We start from the raw sequence: 18,047 nt of genomic DNA on the forward strand, positions 1-18,047 counted from the left end.
GTAAGCCATTCGTAGGTTGATTTCCCTGAAAAGTGTAAACATTGTGGTGTTACAGTGATACCAATAGTGAAATCAGTGCAGTAAAGTAACCAGGAAGAAGCAGACAAACCTGGCTCAGTTATAACAAAGACTGGTGTTGTGTAAAGTCCTGTGCATAGTGTCGGACGATTCCCACCCAGTGTACTATGAGTTTCAAACCCTCCCATCTGGCATCCGTTTTAGAATACCCATCATTAGACCGAATTGGTTGAGAAATTTTTTTATCCCCCCTACTGTAAAGGTGAGGGATTCATTTTAAATTCTGGGAGGAATTTTACGTTTGTTAACCAATGGCAGTCTGATGGGGGGAACCTTGAGTACCAAGAAGTTCAACTAAACTCCTGCTTTCTCCATTAACCAGGTTCACGTTGTGAGGATTGTGCTCCTGGTTACTATGGTGACCCCTCCAGGTCCGGTGGGCGGTGCCAGCCTTGTCATTGCAGCAACAACATTGACCTATCAGATCCTGACGCATGTGACAAGCGTACTGGCCAGTGCCTCAAGTGTATGTACAACACTGAAGGACCTGACTGCGGCTTGTGTAAGAGTGGATACTATGGAGATGCTTCCCGCCGCAACTGCCGGCGTAAGTCTTAAAAGCTGAAATGTGTCATTTATTTTTTAATCAAGCATATATACCATTTTAATATTCAGAGACAACTACAAGTAAGCCATCTGAGGCTGATTTCCCAGAAAAGTGTAAAGGGTTCTGTGGTGCTATCAAAACAGTCCTCTGTTTGTTTGAGCATCCCGACCAGCCAGAAACAGCAATGTTGGCTCAACCAATGATGTGAGTTTAGTGCAGGACTATTTGTTTTGGCAAAAAGAAGACAGGAGTTTTCTGAGAATTTCTGGTGAACACAGAAATGGCACACTTCAATTTTAAATTAGATTTTGTATTTATACTATTTTGAATACAGAAGCATTAATATCAACACTTGCTCTTTATCATATCACATATTGCCACACGCACTGCATTAACTACTGCCTCTCATCTATCCAGAATGCACCTGCAACTTTTTGGGCACAGAGCGCAGTCAGTGTCTATCTCGAGATGAATGTGTGTGCCATCGTGCCACCGGACAGTGTCAATGTCTGCCCAATGTTATTGGACAAACCTGTGACCATTGTGCCCCCAACCACTGGAACCTGGCCAGTGGGCTGGGCTGTGAATCCTGTGGCTGTGACCCTAACAATGCCTTCACGTCCTCCTGCAATGAGGTACCTTGTCTCAGTCACACATACTGTATAATACACAGTACATAAGGCCAAATGGACCTCTGTATCATTCTTTTAGGTTTTACACAAGACAGATTGTTCATATGTAGATTTGGTGTAGTAAAAATCTGAACATTAAGGGAACACATACTTTGCCGAAGTTGTACTGACCTGATTTGCTGGTAAGTTGGCTCTAGCCATAGTAGTATTGCTGCTATTTCTTGCTTGTTCACTCTGTTTATTCTCTTACTTGGCTGGTAGTGTTTTATTTTCCTTGTGCTGGCCACAAAAATGAAATGAAACTTTTGAAATATACCGGTAATGATTATCTCTTAAAAGTGGAGGGTGGTCAACTCTAAATTAACTACAAAGATCTCCATAAAATATCATAAATGTAGTCCATTTGACTTGTGTATTCTTATGATAGCCAGTGGTGGCTTGCCAGAGGAGGCAAATATTCATTCAATTCAGTTAATTGAAATAAAAATTCAAATATTTATTTAAAATGAATGTAACAACAAAAGTGTCAAATTACTATTTGTTTTAATCAACCTACCTACCAATGTGCATAACTCAGATGCCTTAATTAAAAAAGTATGTTCTTTTTTTTTCATGCATGCTTCCCCAGGTGAGTTTTAATCTCTGTATGAATGCCAGACAAGGCTGACAGCATAACGCCTCCTATCATTAGTAGACTAACTGATAAAAATGCATATTTAAATGATGCAACGTCATCTGCTTGGTCAGAAATTTGCCTCATTCAGCATTTATAACCAATCATTATCAGAGGTAACATTTCAAGCCAATCAGTTTTCAGTATCACGTTAATGCGTCATCAAGCCTGGTTGTAGATAATGTGACAGGTGAAGAGAAACTTTTAAAAACAATTGTGTGTTGCACAGAATAAACATAGTTATTTTTTACATCATTACATCATTTGTCACTGACAGTTTCCCCTTATGGAATAGCTCTCAAATAAAATATGGCCCAATTGACATCAATGATGTTCGGTTATGAAACAAGTGAGAACCAATGATGTTTGGAGTCAATGACATGAACATTCTATGTTTGTTGTCTATAACATTTCCCTGTCAAAAAGCTACATTTTGATGCAGAACTGATTTAGCGCTTTGGGAACAACTTTAGGTGTGACCAGCTGTGAATATGTGTGCAACACGTCAATTAAATTGACCAGAATTTATAGCCTCTGCTGGTGACATCATTGGATGCACCTGTATCAGGGCTATAAATAGATGCGTCACAGGTGCATCGTCAGATCTTTTGTCTTCAGATCATTCTGTGTGTGTTGTGCTTCTTGACTGTCAGAACTTTCTACTTTCCTCTGTTAGGAGTTAGAATTGTTAGGCAGTGCGCAGAAACCTTTCTCTTTAAAAAAAAAAAAAAAAAAAAAAGAATGACTGATAATCACAGCAAGTGGTTTTGTTTTGTATTTTTGGGGGAAGAGCATGCTGCTCTTGCGTTGGGGCAGGGCGGGTGCAAGCATTGTGATCTGTTTACAGTCAAAATGTTTCACGCTCTTGCTTACTTCCAAGAGCCAGCGCCCACTCTTTCATCGTGGGGCTCTCGCATAGATCTGGCTGAGGAGCGAGAAACGGGTCCGTCCCTATCGCTGTCCCCAGATCCAGCTGATCCTTCTCGTAAGCCTGAAGCGTGCTTCAGGCCTTACGAGGGGGATGCTGAACCTCGGAACATTCCACGCACAATAATAAAGTGGCTGAGGAATTACTCGAGGTGGTTACTCGGGCTGTGGCCAGACTACAGTTAGACTGGCCACACGAACAAGAGACCCCCAAATGCTCCAAACTAGAAGATATATTTCTGTCTGGTGGCCAAAAAAAAGGGAAGGGAATGCTATATCATTCCCTTCCTTTCTTTGATGACCTCCAAGACAAGCTCTCTCATTCATGTAGGACATATTTGACTATCGTGGGTGCAGAGGCACGGAGGTATTCAGTGATGCCGCCGGTAGAAGAAACACTTTTGGGTTATCTCTCACAAAGCCGTGCAGGACCACCTCCATGCTTGTGGGGAAGGCTTATCAGGCAGCAGGTCAGGCTGGTGCTGCCCTGCACACTATGGCAGTGTTACAGGCCTCAGAGGCTTTTTCTATGCTGTCTCTCCACGCGACCAAGCAATGGCCCGCGCCATTTTCTGGTCTATATCTGCTTTAGTCAGCACGGAGAGACACTTATGGCTTAACCTGTCAGGCATCAGAGACAAGGACAAAGTTTTCCTTCTCGATACCCCGGTTTCACCTTCTGGCTTATTTGGTGACGCTATGAATGTAGTTATTACCAGGTTCCAAGAGGTGAAAAAGTCACAAGGAAGCCTTCAGGCAATTCCTTCCTCGCCGCACTCAGGGGGAGGGGCCGTCGGCCACCTAGCCTTGTGGGGGTAGACCCCTCGGGACAGGGTGCGTGTATCATCCACTTCGACCCTCCCGATACCCCCACGAAACCTCTCCATTCCTGCTGCCTCTGGTGTTTCAGGCTTCCAGATAAATGTTGGGTGTACCGTTGCTTCCTGCCTTAGTCTAGGACTCGGAACACTTGACATCCCCTCAACAGGAAGTGTCAAAATTAATACCCATCTCAGAGAACCTGGCAGCGTGGAAACTTCTGCCAGGTATTTCTATTTGGGTCCTAAGAACAGTAGAAAAAGGCTACAGAATTCAAGTCGTTTGCCATCCTCCGCGTTTCAACGCAGTGGTTTCCATTACCATGAAACCGGAGCAAGCATTTCTACTGTGGAAAGAACTGCAAAATCTCTTGGTCAAAGGGGTCATAGAACATGTTCCCCTCCCAGAGAAGGAGTCAGGTTATTACAGAAGATACTTCCTGGTTCCCAAGAAGGGTGGGGGGTTGCGTCCGATCTTAGATCTTCGAGGCTTGAATCGCTCAGTCAGGGCGTTCAAGTTCAAGATGCTAACTATCAAGACGGTCGTGTCCCAAATCCAACATCGCGATTGGTTGGTCACGATCGATCTCATGGACGCATACTTTCATATAGAAATTCTGCCACAACACAGGAAGTTCCTGAGATTCGCTTTTGGGGCGAAGCCTTCCAATATCGGGTTCTTCCATTCGGCCTAGCCCTATCACCCTGCACATTCACAAAATGCATGGATGCAGCACTGGCTCCTTTGCGACTCCGGGGCATCCGCATTCTGAATTACATAGACGACTGGCTGATACTAGCACAGTCTCAAGAACTGGCAGTTCAGCACAGGGATATCGTCTTAGCTTGTCTGGTTTCTCTGGGTCTGAGACTCAACATCAAATAGAGTGTTCTCTCTCCCATCAGGGAATTACCTATCTGGGCATTGTATGGAATTCAATCATGATGCGGGCACAATTGTCTCCCGCTCAAATCGTGTCCATTCAGAACAACCTGAGCAAAGTCAGGCTAGGCCAAGGTTGCACTATTCGTCAGTATCAACGAATACTAGGTCTCATGGCATCTGCATCCTCGGTGATCCCTTTGGGCCTTCTGCACATGAGACCATTTCAGTTGTGGCTCAAATCCAGGGGATTTCATCCAAGGGCCAATCCCCTAAGGCTGAGGATGCAGATGCCATGAGACCTAGTATTCGTTGATACTTACGAAGCCGCACGCTTTGTACCCTTTCTATGTGGTTCAGACCCCAGTTCCCACTCTAGGTGCGTCTTGCCGTCAGACACCTCCCTGACGGGCTGGGGAGCGGTCTAAAGTGGTCGTCCAGCTCAAGGGGAATGGGAGGGTCATCAGCTCGATTGGCACATCAACTGCCTCGAGTTGATGGCTGTATTTCTGGCCCTGAAATACTTCCTCCAGCATTTCAGAGACTGCCATGTCCTGGTGCGGGTGGACAACACGGCAACAGTCTCTTACATAAATCATCAAGGAGGACTATGTTTACGCCAGCTGAACACTCTGGCACATCAGATTCTCCTTTGGGCCCAGGGCAAGCTCCTGTCAGTCAGGGCAGTTTATATCCCTGAATGCCTGAATGTGGGAGCAGATTTGCTGTCCAGACAGAAAATACCGACGGGGGAGTGGAAACTCCACCCCGATGTAGTGGAACAAATCTGGGTGAGATTTTACAGGGCAGAAGTGGACCTCTTCACCTCTTAACAGACCCCTCTCCCAATGTTCCCTCTACTTCTCTCTGAGTCACCCAGCCCCCCTGGGTCTGGACGTGATGGCGCATACATGGCCCAGAATGCGTCTGTATGCATTTCCCATGGTTTCTCTGCTCCCGGGAGTCTTGGCCAGAGTTTGCCAGCAAGGGTATTGCCTCTTACTGACAGCGCCGCGCTGGCCGAACAGGGTATATTTCTCGGAGATAATGTCTCTCCTCGACGGCTCGCTTTGGGTGATTCCGGACAGGAGGCACCTTCTGTCTCAGGCGCAGGGGACAATATTTCATCCCAGGCCCGAGCTGTGGAACCTTCATGTTTGGACCCTGAAGGGTAACAACTGATGGACACTGGGCTTTCACCTGAAGTTATCAAGACCATTCTAAGTGCTCTACTAGAAGAAGTTACGCCAAAAAATGGGGTGTGTTTGAAAGATGGTGCAGTGCACATAATACAGATCCAGTTAACTGCCAGATTGCTTCAATTCTGGACTTTCTGCAGGAAAAATCATCAGCAGGCACATGCCACGCCTTGATTGAAGGGGCGCCATTGGGGAGACATCCTCTGCTCGCTCGCTTCGTTCATGGAGCCATGCAACTGAGACCTCCTGCTAGGACCAGGATCCCTTCATGGGACTTAGCAATAGTCCTTGAGGGTCTGGTTGAGACCCCCTTCGAACCTCTAGATTCTCAAGATGTTTTTTCTTATGGCTATTACTTCTCTAAAAAGAATTGGGGATCTACAGGCTCTGTCTATGTCTGTCTTGCCAGCCCCAGGAATGGCTAAAGCAATTTTGCACCCTCATCCTGACTACCTGCCTAAGGTTCCTTTCTCAACTGTACATCCGGTGACTCTCAAACCCTTCTGCTCCCCGCCGTTTACAGCGCCGGAGCAGGAAAGACTTCATGGACTTTGTCAAGTCCGTGCCCTTCAGACTTATGTCCACCGCACTAGCCAGTGGCGTAAGTCAGGGCAACTATTCGTTTGCAATGGGGGCTGCAACAAGGGGGCCGCCGCCACCAAGCAGGCTATGTCGCATTGGGGGAAGGACGATATCACCCTGGCCTACGAGGCGCATGGTCAAGCTTCGCCAGTAGGTATCAAGGCTCACTCTACCAGAGGGGTTGCCTCCTCTTGGCTAGAGGTGTCCCTCTGCAGCATGTTTGTGATGCAGCAGGCTGGTCCTCTCCACACACATTCATAAGATTTTATAGTTTGGATGTTTATGCCACTCCGGGCTCTTATGACCTTGAGTCAACATCACAATCTCATGTCTGAGACCTCATGTTGTGCGCTTGTGAGCACAACTACACAACCGTAAGTGGTCCGGACATCCACAGTGCGGTGGCGTGGGTATTCTCGTTCCCAAATCAGCACAGCATCAAAGTGTAGCTTTTTGACAGGGAACGTCTCGAGTTACTTAACTGTAAACCCTGTTCCCTGGTAAAAGCGGAACGAGATGCTGCGCTTCAGTGCTGCACTGGGATGCCCCAGGACTGCTCTTCAGACAAAATACCTGACGATGCACCTGTGACGCATCTATTTATAGCCCTGCTACAGGTGCACCCAATGATGTCACCAGCAGAGGCTATAAATTCTGGTCAATTTCATTGAAGTGTTGCACACATATTCACAGCTAGTCACACCTAAAGTTGTTCCCAAAGCAACAATCAGGGAACAGGGGTTACATTTAAGTAACCCAAGATGTTTTGTAGTCCTTTCCCGAGCTTTTGTGGAGGGGAAGATTATCTCTTAAAGGGAAAGTTTACCTACAAATTAAAATAAAGTCATAATTTACTCACCCATATTGTTCCAACCCCATATGACTTTCTTTCTTCAATAGAACACAAAGGGAGATGTTAGGTAGAATGTTAGTCTCAGTCACCATTTACTTTCAATCTTTTTGCCATACAATAAAATTAATTGACTGAGGCTCCCTTTCTGCCTAAAATCTCATTATGTTTTCCACGTAAGAAACGTAAGGGTGAGTAAATGATGACAGACTTAAACAATTTGAGGTGAACTATTCCTTTAAGATATGCTCTTTATAAGTTCTTGAACACATATTCAGTTCACAGGCCAGTGCCAGTGTCGTCCAGGGTTTGGGGGAAAGACCTGTACAGACTGTCAGGAGAACCACTGGGGTGACCCAAGGGTACTTTGTAGAGGTACGCTTATTCAGAGCACTTTATAGATGCTATCTATATAATGTTCATATAATGACCTTTAATACTAATTAAGCTAATTTCATGAGCAACAAACTTTGATTGTAATGCTACTTTAAAGTAGCACATTTAATTTACTATTAATAATAATTCACAAAACAAAATTAATTTGATAACCTCTCTCTTTGCAGCATGCGACTGCGACCCACGTAGTATTGAGACATCTCAGTGCAACCGTGTGACCGGTCATTGCGTGTGCCAGCAGGGTGTATCGGGCGTCCGCTGTGATCAGTGTGCCCGTGGCTTCTCAGGCACCTTCCCAGATTGCAAGCCATGCCACCAGTGCTTCGGGGACTGGGACCGCATCGTTCAGGATTTGGCAACCAGAACCAAAGCACTCACAGACCGAGGAAAGGAACTCAAGACGACTGGCTTGACTCGAGCTTTCGAGAGGAAGTTTAAGGAGCTGGAGGACAAGCTGGCACAAGCACAGGAGATTGTTAATGCCCGAAATGCCACTGCTGAGGCAGTGACCACTCTGATGGGCATGATAGAGGATCTCAGGTACAAAGTGATCATAGAGAGGTACACTGAGGGTCCAAAATAAAGGGATAGTTCACCCAAAAATTTAACTTATTTCATCATTTACTGTATGCCTTTCTTTTTTTTTGTGGAACACAAAAGGTGATGCTGAGCAGAATGTTAGCGTTTCTAAGTTTTATTTTCATTCAATGAAAGTGAATAGTGACTGAGAATAACGGTTATACTAGCATTTCCTTTTGTAGAGTCACATGGGGTAATCGCCTCATGGTCGCTATAATGTGTTTCATTCTCGGTGGGGCGTGTGGTGAGGTGAGCGTGGATGCCGCAGTGGATGGCATGAAGCCTCCACACATGCTACGTCTCCGTGGTAATGCGCTCAACAAGCCACATGATGCACGGATTGATGGTCTCAGACATGGAGGCAGCTGGGATTCTTCCTACGCCATTGAGGCTCACATTGATCCTCCGGATTTAGGCTAGTCACTATGCGACCACGAGGACTTTAAAGCGCATTGGGAATTGGGCATTTCAAATTGGGTGAAAAGGGGAACACACCCCATTTATCATATATATCAGCGATAAATATTTCTTACCAGCCATCAAATTTTAATAGGCATTTTAATAACAAATATAGCTGTTTTTATTGCATATGTGACACACAGCACCAGTCATTGTGGAATAATACACAAGATTTTCTTAGTGAAACAACACCTGTCACAAAAGCGACAAGACACCATCATTTTGTTCCTCAAATGTTGTTGTTTTTCAAGTTTTGGTGGCTTAATGTAAGAAATTATTCACTGTATAATATGAATCATGCACGTCACTTACATCAACAAGGTTCAGATCAACATTCTTATAATTCAGTTTTAAACCATGTGTTATACTGCAGTTCCTTATAAAATTACTGGCCAAGTGGTGATGAACTCAGTGTTATTTACTTGCCAAAGCCAATATTTACGCAAATTTGGCACCATTAGTGTTAAATTTGGACCCTGGTTACACCACATGTGCAAGCCCACTATACACAAATCACTGTTGTATTCTAAAAAGGTAGCACTTGAAACCTTAAGCTGTAAGCTGGGCATGGGCATTTTCGACTAATTTTGTAGTCGAGTACTCTAACCCACCAAAAAACTGTTACTCGATTACTCTGTGAGTACCTTGGACAGTTTATTGAGCCTCTTCCTCCACTTTTTGTTTTTGTCATGTAGAGCTCAGATTGGTGAGACCACAGACACACTGAACCAGCTGGAGGGAGATTTGACTGCTGTGCAGGACAGTAATTATGAGGCCAGTAACGCATTAAGCACCCTGGAGAGAGAGGCAAAAGAGCTCAACCTGAATGCAGATCAACTTAACCGTCAACTTGACATTCTGAAGAACTCTAACTTCTTGGGTTAGTCAATAATGTTGTCTTTCCTAAATAGACATTTATGTATCAAACAAAGAAACACTCAAATATTCGATATATGTCTCTTTATGTATGCACATTTAACAACATGCTTTAGTTTACACATTAGATTAGATTACAAAATCTAAAGTACATATTTCTAAAATTGCTTTCTTGCAGAAAAATTTATAGATTTTATAACTTTTTGGTCAAAAGGCAAAGTCAAATTTATTCATAAAGGATTTTTTAAAAAACTTGAAAATTCTCTCATCATTTACTCATCCTAATGCCGTTCCAGATGTGTATGACTTTATTTCTTCTGCTGAACACAAGCAAATATTTTTAGAAGAATATGTCAGCTCTTTAGGTCTGGTCAAGTGAATGGTGGCCAGAATTTGGAATCTCCAAAAAGCATATAAAGGTAGCATAAAAGTAATCTATTAGACTCCAGTGGTTTAGTCCATGACTTCTGAAACAATATAATAGGTGTGGGAGAGAAACAGATAAATATTTAAGTCCTTTTTTAATATAAATCTCCCCCACACTTATTGTATCACTTCAGAAGATATTGATTTGACCCCTGGAGTCATATGTATTACTTTTATGCTGGTTTTATGTGATTTTTGGAGCTTTAAAGTTCTGATCACCATTCACTTACATTATTAGGACCTACAAAGCTGAAATATTCTTCTAAAAATCTTTGTTTGTGTTCTGCAGAAGAAAGAAAGTCATACACATCTGGGATGACATAAAGGTGAGTAAATAATGAGAATTTTCATTTTTGGATGAACTATCCCTTTAAGAACAGAGAAAAACTTTAAAACATAAATTAAAAAACACAAAAAGAACCAAAGGGGAAACATACATTGTATCTGTCCAGCACACAGTCATAGTATGCTTTTTCAAAGGCCAAAAAGAATAAGCTTTAAGATGGGTTCTAAACATGTTATCTTTGCCAAAGGAAATCATACACTTTAACTGATTTCCTTTCTTGTAGGCGCATATGATAGCATCCGCACCTCTTATAACAAGTCACATGATGCTGAGCACCGTGCCAACAAATCCACCACCGATATCCACAGCACAGTGAGCAAATCAGCAGACACCCGCAAGAAAACAGAGAGACTGATGGCTGATAAGAGAGACGACTTCAACCGCAAAAATGCAGCAAACAAACGCACACTCACAGACTTGAATGCAAAGGCTCAGATTCTGGACATTAAGAAAGTAAATGAAAAGGTGAAGCAGCAGTTTGAGATTGATTAAACAGGAAATTCCACTGCATCTTATATACACTGTTTTATGAATTTGATATGAATATCGATGATTGTTTCTTTTCAACATAAATATTTTAGATTCAAATTAATATACTGTATAGGTATAAGGGCAAATATATGTTTTAGGTGATTTTTCACCATTTTAAATCTTTTTACAGTTTACTTAAAGAAATAATTTACCCAAAATTCAAATTATCTCATCATTTACTCACCCTCATGCCATCCATGATGTGTATGACTTTCTTTCTTCTGTAGAACACAAACAAATAATATTTCAGCTCTGTAGGTTCACACAATGTAACACAAAACTTTTAAGCTTAAAAAAATTCATAAAGGCAGCATAAAAGTAATTTAAATGACTCCAGTTGTTTAATCCCTTTCTTGTGAATCTATCTAATCATTTTGGGTGAGAACAGACAAAACTGTAGCTTCTTTTACAGTTTACATCTTGCCATTGCAGTCTCTAGGCATGATGATGATTTCAAGCTCGATTACACTTCCTAATAGAGCACTAGATGTCGCTAGGAAGTATAGTCGAGCTTGAAATCATAATAGCCAAGGATACTGCTGATGTCAAGATTTATTGTGAAAAAGGAGTTACATTGTGGTCTGTTCTCACCCAAAACCGATTGGATCGCTTCAGAAGACATGGATTAAACCAATGGAGTTGTATGGAGTATACATTTATGCTGCCTTTATGATTGTTCTGGAGCTTAAAATTGATTTGCATTGTATGTCAGTCAAGCAGAAATCATATCTCCATTCAAATATATTTGTCTACTTTCCATGGAAGGAAGAAAGTCGGAGATGAGATGACATAAAGTTGTGTAAATGAATATCACTTTGGGTGAACTATCACTTTAAATACCCTTGCTTGCATTTGACAAAATAACTTTTATTGCACAAATATTCCATGTAGTCTCTCAAATAATATGAGGAAGTAAAATCTGAATGCATAATAATTATAAAATAATAAAAAAAATATATAGATTTGAGTTTAGTATGTAGTATATAAAGTATGCAGTATGAAGTTTAGCATGTCACTGCAGGAGGTTTACCAAACGTATATCTGCTTCAATGGCTCTTATTCAATATTTTCACAGGTTTGTGGAGCACCAGGTGATGCTCCTTGTGGGGAGAGCCTTTGTGGAGGTGCTGGTTGCCGTGATGATGAGGGCAAACACCACTGTGGGGGCCTGAATTGCAATGGAGCCGTAGCAGTTGCCAGTAACACCCTGGATAGATCCAAGCATGCAGAGAAAGAGCTGAATAAAGCTATGGGAATGTTGGAAGATCTCTTTAAGCAGGTAGAGACACATGTCCAGTGTTGTCAAGACACACTTAATCTGACCAGTGATCACCAAAATACTTTTTTATCCTTTCTCAGCATCTTATGTTTTCCTGATTGCTTATTAAGGTGGCAGATGCTAAAACCAAAGCTCAGGAAGCTAAGGATAAAGCCCAGGCAGCTGTGGAGAAAGCTAGTGATACCAAGAGCAAGGTTGACCATTTTAACAATGACCTAAGGGACCTCGTCAAACAAGTTAGAGAATTCCTCATGCGTGAGTAATAGTTAATGCAAACAAAATATATATTATACATTAATATATGCTATGCCTGAAGGCTATTTAATATTTACACTTTGGGCACTGTCATGTTGAATTTGGCAGAGGAGGGGGCAGATCCTGACAGCATTGAGGCTGTTGCCAATCGGGTTCTGGAACTGTCGATCCCCGCTTCTCCCAAGCAGATTCGACACCTGGCGGATGAGATTAAAGACCGTGTCAAGAGTCTGTCCAATGTGGATGCCATTCTGGAGCAGACCCAGAATGATGTCCGCAAAGCAGAACAGTTGCTGCTGGATGCCAAGAAAGCCAGGTTTGTGTATGTGTGTATACTGTGCATTAAAGGATTTTGTGTCTCCTAAGAACATAAAACTAATGTATTGTATACACTTTACAATAAGGTTCCATTGGTTAACATTACTTAATGTATTAGGTTTCATGAACAATTGACAATATATTGTTTACAGAATTTATTAATCTTTGTTAATGTTAGTTGATAAAAATAAAAGCGTTCATTGTTAGTTCATGTTAGTTTATTGTGCATTAACTAATGTTCACAAATACAAAATGTATTAATATATGTTGAAATCAACATTAACTAAGATTCATAAATGCTTAATAAGTATTGTTCGTTGTTATTTCATGTTAACTTATGTTGTAAACTAATGTAAACCAATGGAACCTTGTGAAGTGTTACTCATAAATCAAATCACTTTATTGTCACACCACAAGTGTAACAATGATTTTTGCTGAACTCTAAAAAATATGTTGAAAATGCACTATAAGTCTATTTATCAATGCAAACCTTTGCAATATTGGCTTCTATGAAGCCACATACAATAATAAAGCAAACTACTCACCTATAGCTTGAAAAGAAAACACAAACAGACATCTCTACTCAGTAACTCTGACTGAATCCAGACAATTAAACAATTTGTAGCTGCACTTTAGGGGTTTGGGTTCTTTTCCGTGTAATTATCCTTTGGATGGAAATCTAGTCCCACTCTCACTCCCAATAACCATTTTATAATTTATGACCATTATAAAAAGGAATAGCCAATGTATTAACCAGGAAATATCTTTATTTTCTGTATAGCTGCAGCTCTGTTTTGCAACAGAAATGCTGTCGGTGTGTGAGAGCACAACATAAGTCCCGTGTTTTCTTACAGTAACACTGTTACATTTCTGTTTTGCTTATGCAGTACAAAAGCATGCTGTGTAAAACATGCCAAATATTTAATATACCTAATACATACAAAATCAACAAATATACCAAATGTGCAGAAATGTAAATGTGAATATAATCAGTATTCTTACTAAAGGAATAATGCAGAGGGAGTGAAGAACACTGCACAAAGTGTCAAACAGGTGCTGGGTGATGCCGGCAAAGCCCAAGCAGCTGCAGAAAAGGCCATTCAGAAAGCTAGGAAAGACATTGGCTTAACTCAGAACCGGCTGGCACAGGTAAAGCCACTAGCATTTAAGATTTTTTTCAATTGATCTGTTTGACCACAAGAGCTCTTACAAGCATTCTGTTTCTAAAGATCCAATCAGAGACCACAGCCCACGAGAGAAATCTCAGTGATGCTATGGACAGGCTAGAAGACCTTGGACGCCAAATAGAGGCATTAAAGTCTAAACGTGCCAATAACAGCCTGGATGCAGCACGGGCAGAAGAGACTGCTACCATGGCCCGCGACAAAGCCAATGAAGCTAAAGAGGTGGGTGAGCGGAGCGCGTTGCCTGTGCTTTGTTTGTCACACTTTTGTAACTTTTTATCTGTTTTAGATTCTGGACGGCGAGCTGTCCGATAAGTATCGTACAGTTCAGGGTCTAATGGAGAATAAGGTGAAGACAATGCAGGATGCCAAACAGAAAGCAGAGCGCCTGAGAGATGAAGCAAAGGAGTTACTTAAGGATGCCCAGGATAAGCTACAAAGACTGGCAGGTGAGTGTATGTGAGACACAAAGACAATTGCCAATTCTTGGTGGAATTCTATTCTTTCTGTTCAGCTGGCCTTTATTTCTACTTTAATGTCATCTGTTAATTGATATGTACTGTACATGTAGGCTGCATGATTATAACAAATTGTTAATTGCAGCAGCTGTAATTGTAATCTCTGTTATTGTTTCAATTAATTGTGTAGCCCTATATACAAGTTATATTGTTAGCATTTCAATTTGTGTTAAGTTGTTGAAAAATTTACATTTCAGAATATCTTAGTATTTGGAATGTCTCCATTTTGCATTTCAACAAAACCTGATGACCCATGTTATTCTAACATGATTTGAGATTAATCCACAAAATAAGTATTTCTTAATCATTTTACATCATAAGGTTTCCTAAAGCTTTACCTAAAACCAAAATTATAAAATATTTTCTTCCTAAAACATTCTGTCTACTTCAAGGTTTAAATTTAAATGCAAATTTTAAATTGCTGATTTTTTTTATGTGGACGTTTTAAAGGGATAGTTCACCCAGAAATGGAAATTCTCTCATTTACTCACCCTCATGCCATTCTGGCCACCATTCACTTGCATTGAAAGGACCTGAAGAGCTGAGATATTCTTCTACAAATCTTAATTTGTGTTCTGCAGAAGTAAGGAAGTCATAAACATCTGAGATGGCATGAGTTTTTTGGGTGAACTATCGCTTTAATCACGCTTCATATTTCTGAGACTTAGCTGACAAGTAACCAAATTGCATAAATTGCCCTCTTGTGGTAACAAATAATATTGATCTTGAATGTTTTTCTAAGAAGGTGGTTTGTTGTACAGTATTTCCTTATAAAACTTACCTGGAATTGTTGTGTGTCCATAGAGCTTGAGAAAGACTATGAGGAAAACCAGAGGGTATTGGAAGGCAAAGCAAGGCAGCTAGATGGCCTGGAAGATAAAATGAAGGGAATCCTGAATGCCATCAATAAGCAGATTCAGATCTACAACACATGCCAATAGTCTGTCACAGGAAGGAATCCTATCGGCTGAACTTCTGCTGCTGTCCCGCAAACTTCAGCAATGTCTGAAAGCAACTAAATTACAAGAGGATGCCACACGGCCAACATTTTTGGAGACATTTTTTAATGAAGGGCTACTCTTATAAGAACACTAGATTAACCTATTTTAATTTCCAAATAGAGCACTAAAATTCAGATATTGACATTGTGCAGAGCAGTATTTCACGTCAATAATTGAAATTTGCTTGTAAATTACTGTGTACACTGATGAAGATACTCGAGTTTGCTTGAAAGTAAAAGACACTGAATAATTTCACAGAAGTTACAGAGTATATAATTCTGCTTGCCCTTTTCTTTTAAATAAAGTATTGACAGATATTTGACTAACACTCAACTTTCTTATGAGGAAACAATTTACATGCATCGTCTTGATCTTGGAAGATTTGTGTTTCTATAATTATCCTAATTTTTGTCAAATACTATGAAAAATGAAGGGGTGACTGGCTTTTTAGTCATATATCCATATTGGCTCAATGTGTATCATGTACATATGTTCTTCTTTAAAAGATTAAAATAACAACAATAATAAATAATAATTATAATAATACATCCGAGTTATTTTTACTCATTTGTTTGCCAAATTTCTGTAAAATTATGTTTAATGTAAAGGCTTTTACATTAACTATAAAAGTTGTGCCATGTGGAAGGAGGAAGGGAGAGCACATGTCTCTCAACTACAAACTATGAATGAAAAAAAAAACATCTCTTTGAAAAGGTCAAATCCTCTCTTTCAGGAGTAATGGATCTAATTAAAAATAATAAATAAAATAAAATACAATGCATTTCAATTAATTACATAGGGGGATTGAAAAATGAAAATGGTTTTATGTCTGGGTAGAATGGTTAAAGGAATAGTGAAATGAAAAAAATGAAAATACTCTCATCATTTACTCAGCCTCATGCCATCCTAGATGTGATAAAAATTATTCTGCAGAATACAAACGAAGCTTTTTAGAAGAATATCTCAGCTCTGTTGGTCCATACAATGTGAATGGTGACCAGAACTTCGAAGCTCCAAAAAGTATATAAAGGCAGCACAAAAGTAATCCACACGACTCTGATTTAATCCATATCTTCAGAAGCAAAGTGATATGTGTGGTTTAGAAACAGATCAATGTTTAATCCTTTTTTACTCTAATTCTTCACTTTCACATCTAAAAGTCACATGTGGCGCCTCTGGAGTCTTATGGATTATATTTATGCTGCCTTTTATTCTTTTTGGACCTTCAGATTTCTGACCACCATTCACTTGCATTGAAAGAACCAACAGAGCTCAAATATTCTTATAAAAATCTTTGTTAAGCAGAAGACAAAAAAAGTCACATCTGGGATGACACGAGGAGAGGAAATGATGATTGAATGTTCATTTTTGGGTGAACTATCCCTTTAAGCATTTTTAAAATGTAGGTTATCAGGCTGCATTTTGTGCATTAGCACTAATAAACCATGATGACTTATTTGAGCACATTTGTCTTGCACTGTAGCGATTCCATAAACAAAAACGGCATTGTTTGTGTCGTTTATTAAATGACAACGAATAATATGCCAACTCAAATATGTAAGGCGTTTACATTAAACCTCTTTACAAGAAAAGTATTCAGCGCACAGGGATCGCGCATCCGGAAGTGGACTGTGTGTGTGTGTGTCTGAGGCAGGTTGGCGTGATCTCCGTCTCTTCCCGGTTTGTTTTTGTTCTCCAACAAAGTGCGAGTCACTGAGCAGGAGAGTCCGGCTCATCAAGTGGAGGGAGGACACCGTCTTTGAGCCTTTGTTCCGATTCGCAACAGCTCGATGTCTGTTTCAACACTGCAGAATGGGTCCTGGTTAGGAAAATTGTGGAAATAAGGAAACATTACGATTTTTGGGTAGAGCTGATGCGGCTCAGGAACGATCGGCGGCCCGCTGCCGTGTCTGAAGCCTGGGGCTGAGCTGCCGCGGCTCCGCTAACGGAGAAGGACACGCCGTCGTCACATAACAGAGCAGCGTCAAAGCAACGTAAGCTCTCATGAAACAATATTCGTTATGTCTAGACCTCATATAATGCCTCTGTTTGATTACAAATGTAAATAATTTTGACAACGCCGCACCACCCGACCTTGCGGCATAGCCAAGCGCGTGATTAGCTCGCGCGTGCGGTAGCCAGTGAAGAGCGCGAGGCCTCGAGCTCCACTCTTCTCACTTGAACGGACTCTTAGCTCGCCCTTCACATAAATCTGCTCAACCGACTTCCATACGACCAGCAAACCATGCAAAGAATGACACCCCTCTAACTAACGATATATGGCACCAGTAGTACGTATATTAACGTTAAGGGTCAGTTTGTTGTTGAAATGTTAGTGTGAGGAAAGACTTGAGTGTGATATCGAGTCAAACATGCTAAGCTAGCGGGAGCGTTACAGTTTTATTAGCTGTTTTAAGTTCCCATGGCTGCAGTCTTCTCATAGGACAACTGAATTAGAGAACAGAAGGTGGAAATGTTTTTTTTTAATTTGGCAGGTGGTTTTTTTTATTCACAATATAATTTGATTAGAAAATGTTTCTGTTCTTGCTTATGGCTTCGTTTTAAATAATAACAGCCTACTGTGGCATTACAGTATCGGTATTGATGGCTAGACTATTCATATTTTCTAATACATTTCCGGTGGTTGTTTAACAGTAGGCTACACTGGGTTTTTTGGAATCTACTTGGTT

At 41.0% G+C, this 18,047-nt stretch overlaps 2 protein-coding genes across 5 annotated transcripts in view; both read left to right on the forward strand.

Annotated features, from left to right (window-relative positions):
• LOC127619057 (laminin subunit beta-2-like) overlaps window positions 1-15,903 on the forward strand; it is a 71,365-nt gene extending 55,462 nt beyond the window's left edge. Inside the window, exons 22-34 of the mRNA XM_052091780.1 lie at window positions 401-625; window positions 1,043-1,260; window positions 7,468-7,564; window positions 7,753-8,125; window positions 9,319-9,503; window positions 10,495-10,736; window positions 11,878-12,081; window positions 12,192-12,336; window positions 12,445-12,652; window positions 13,662-13,803; window positions 13,884-14,060; window positions 14,128-14,287; window positions 15,161-15,903. Coding sequence (XP_051947740.1) covers window positions 401-625; window positions 1,043-1,260; window positions 7,468-7,564; window positions 7,753-8,125; window positions 9,319-9,503; window positions 10,495-10,736; window positions 11,878-12,081; window positions 12,192-12,336; window positions 12,445-12,652; window positions 13,662-13,803; window positions 13,884-14,060; window positions 14,128-14,287; window positions 15,161-15,297 — 2,513 coding nt within the window. The 3' untranslated portion in view covers window positions 15,298-15,903. The remainder of the gene's footprint in view (window positions 1-400; window positions 626-1,042; window positions 1,261-7,467; window positions 7,565-7,752; window positions 8,126-9,318; window positions 9,504-10,494; window positions 10,737-11,877; window positions 12,082-12,191; window positions 12,337-12,444; window positions 12,653-13,661; window positions 13,804-13,883; window positions 14,061-14,127; window positions 14,288-15,160) is intronic.
• A 1,112-nt stretch (window positions 15,904-17,015) lies between these two features.
• LOC127619058 (ubiquitin carboxyl-terminal hydrolase 19-like) overlaps window positions 17,016-18,047 on the forward strand; it is a 33,439-nt gene continuing 32,407 nt past the window's right edge. For 2 of the 4 annotated variants that reach the window (XM_052091781.1, XM_052091782.1), the window contains exon 1: window positions 17,016-17,351. The gene's annotated coding sequence lies outside the window, so the exon portion shown is untranslated. The remainder of the gene's footprint in view (window positions 17,352-18,047) is intronic. The other 2 variants (XM_052091784.1, XM_052091785.1) reach the window with 1 other exon arrangement.

The sequence above is a fragment of the Xyrauchen texanus genome, chromosome 25 (genome assembly GCF_025860055.1).
Source record: "Xyrauchen texanus isolate HMW12.3.18 chromosome 25, RBS_HiC_50CHRs, whole genome shotgun sequence".
Classification (NCBI taxonomy): domain Eukaryota; kingdom Metazoa; phylum Chordata; class Actinopteri; order Cypriniformes; family Catostomidae; genus Xyrauchen; species Xyrauchen texanus.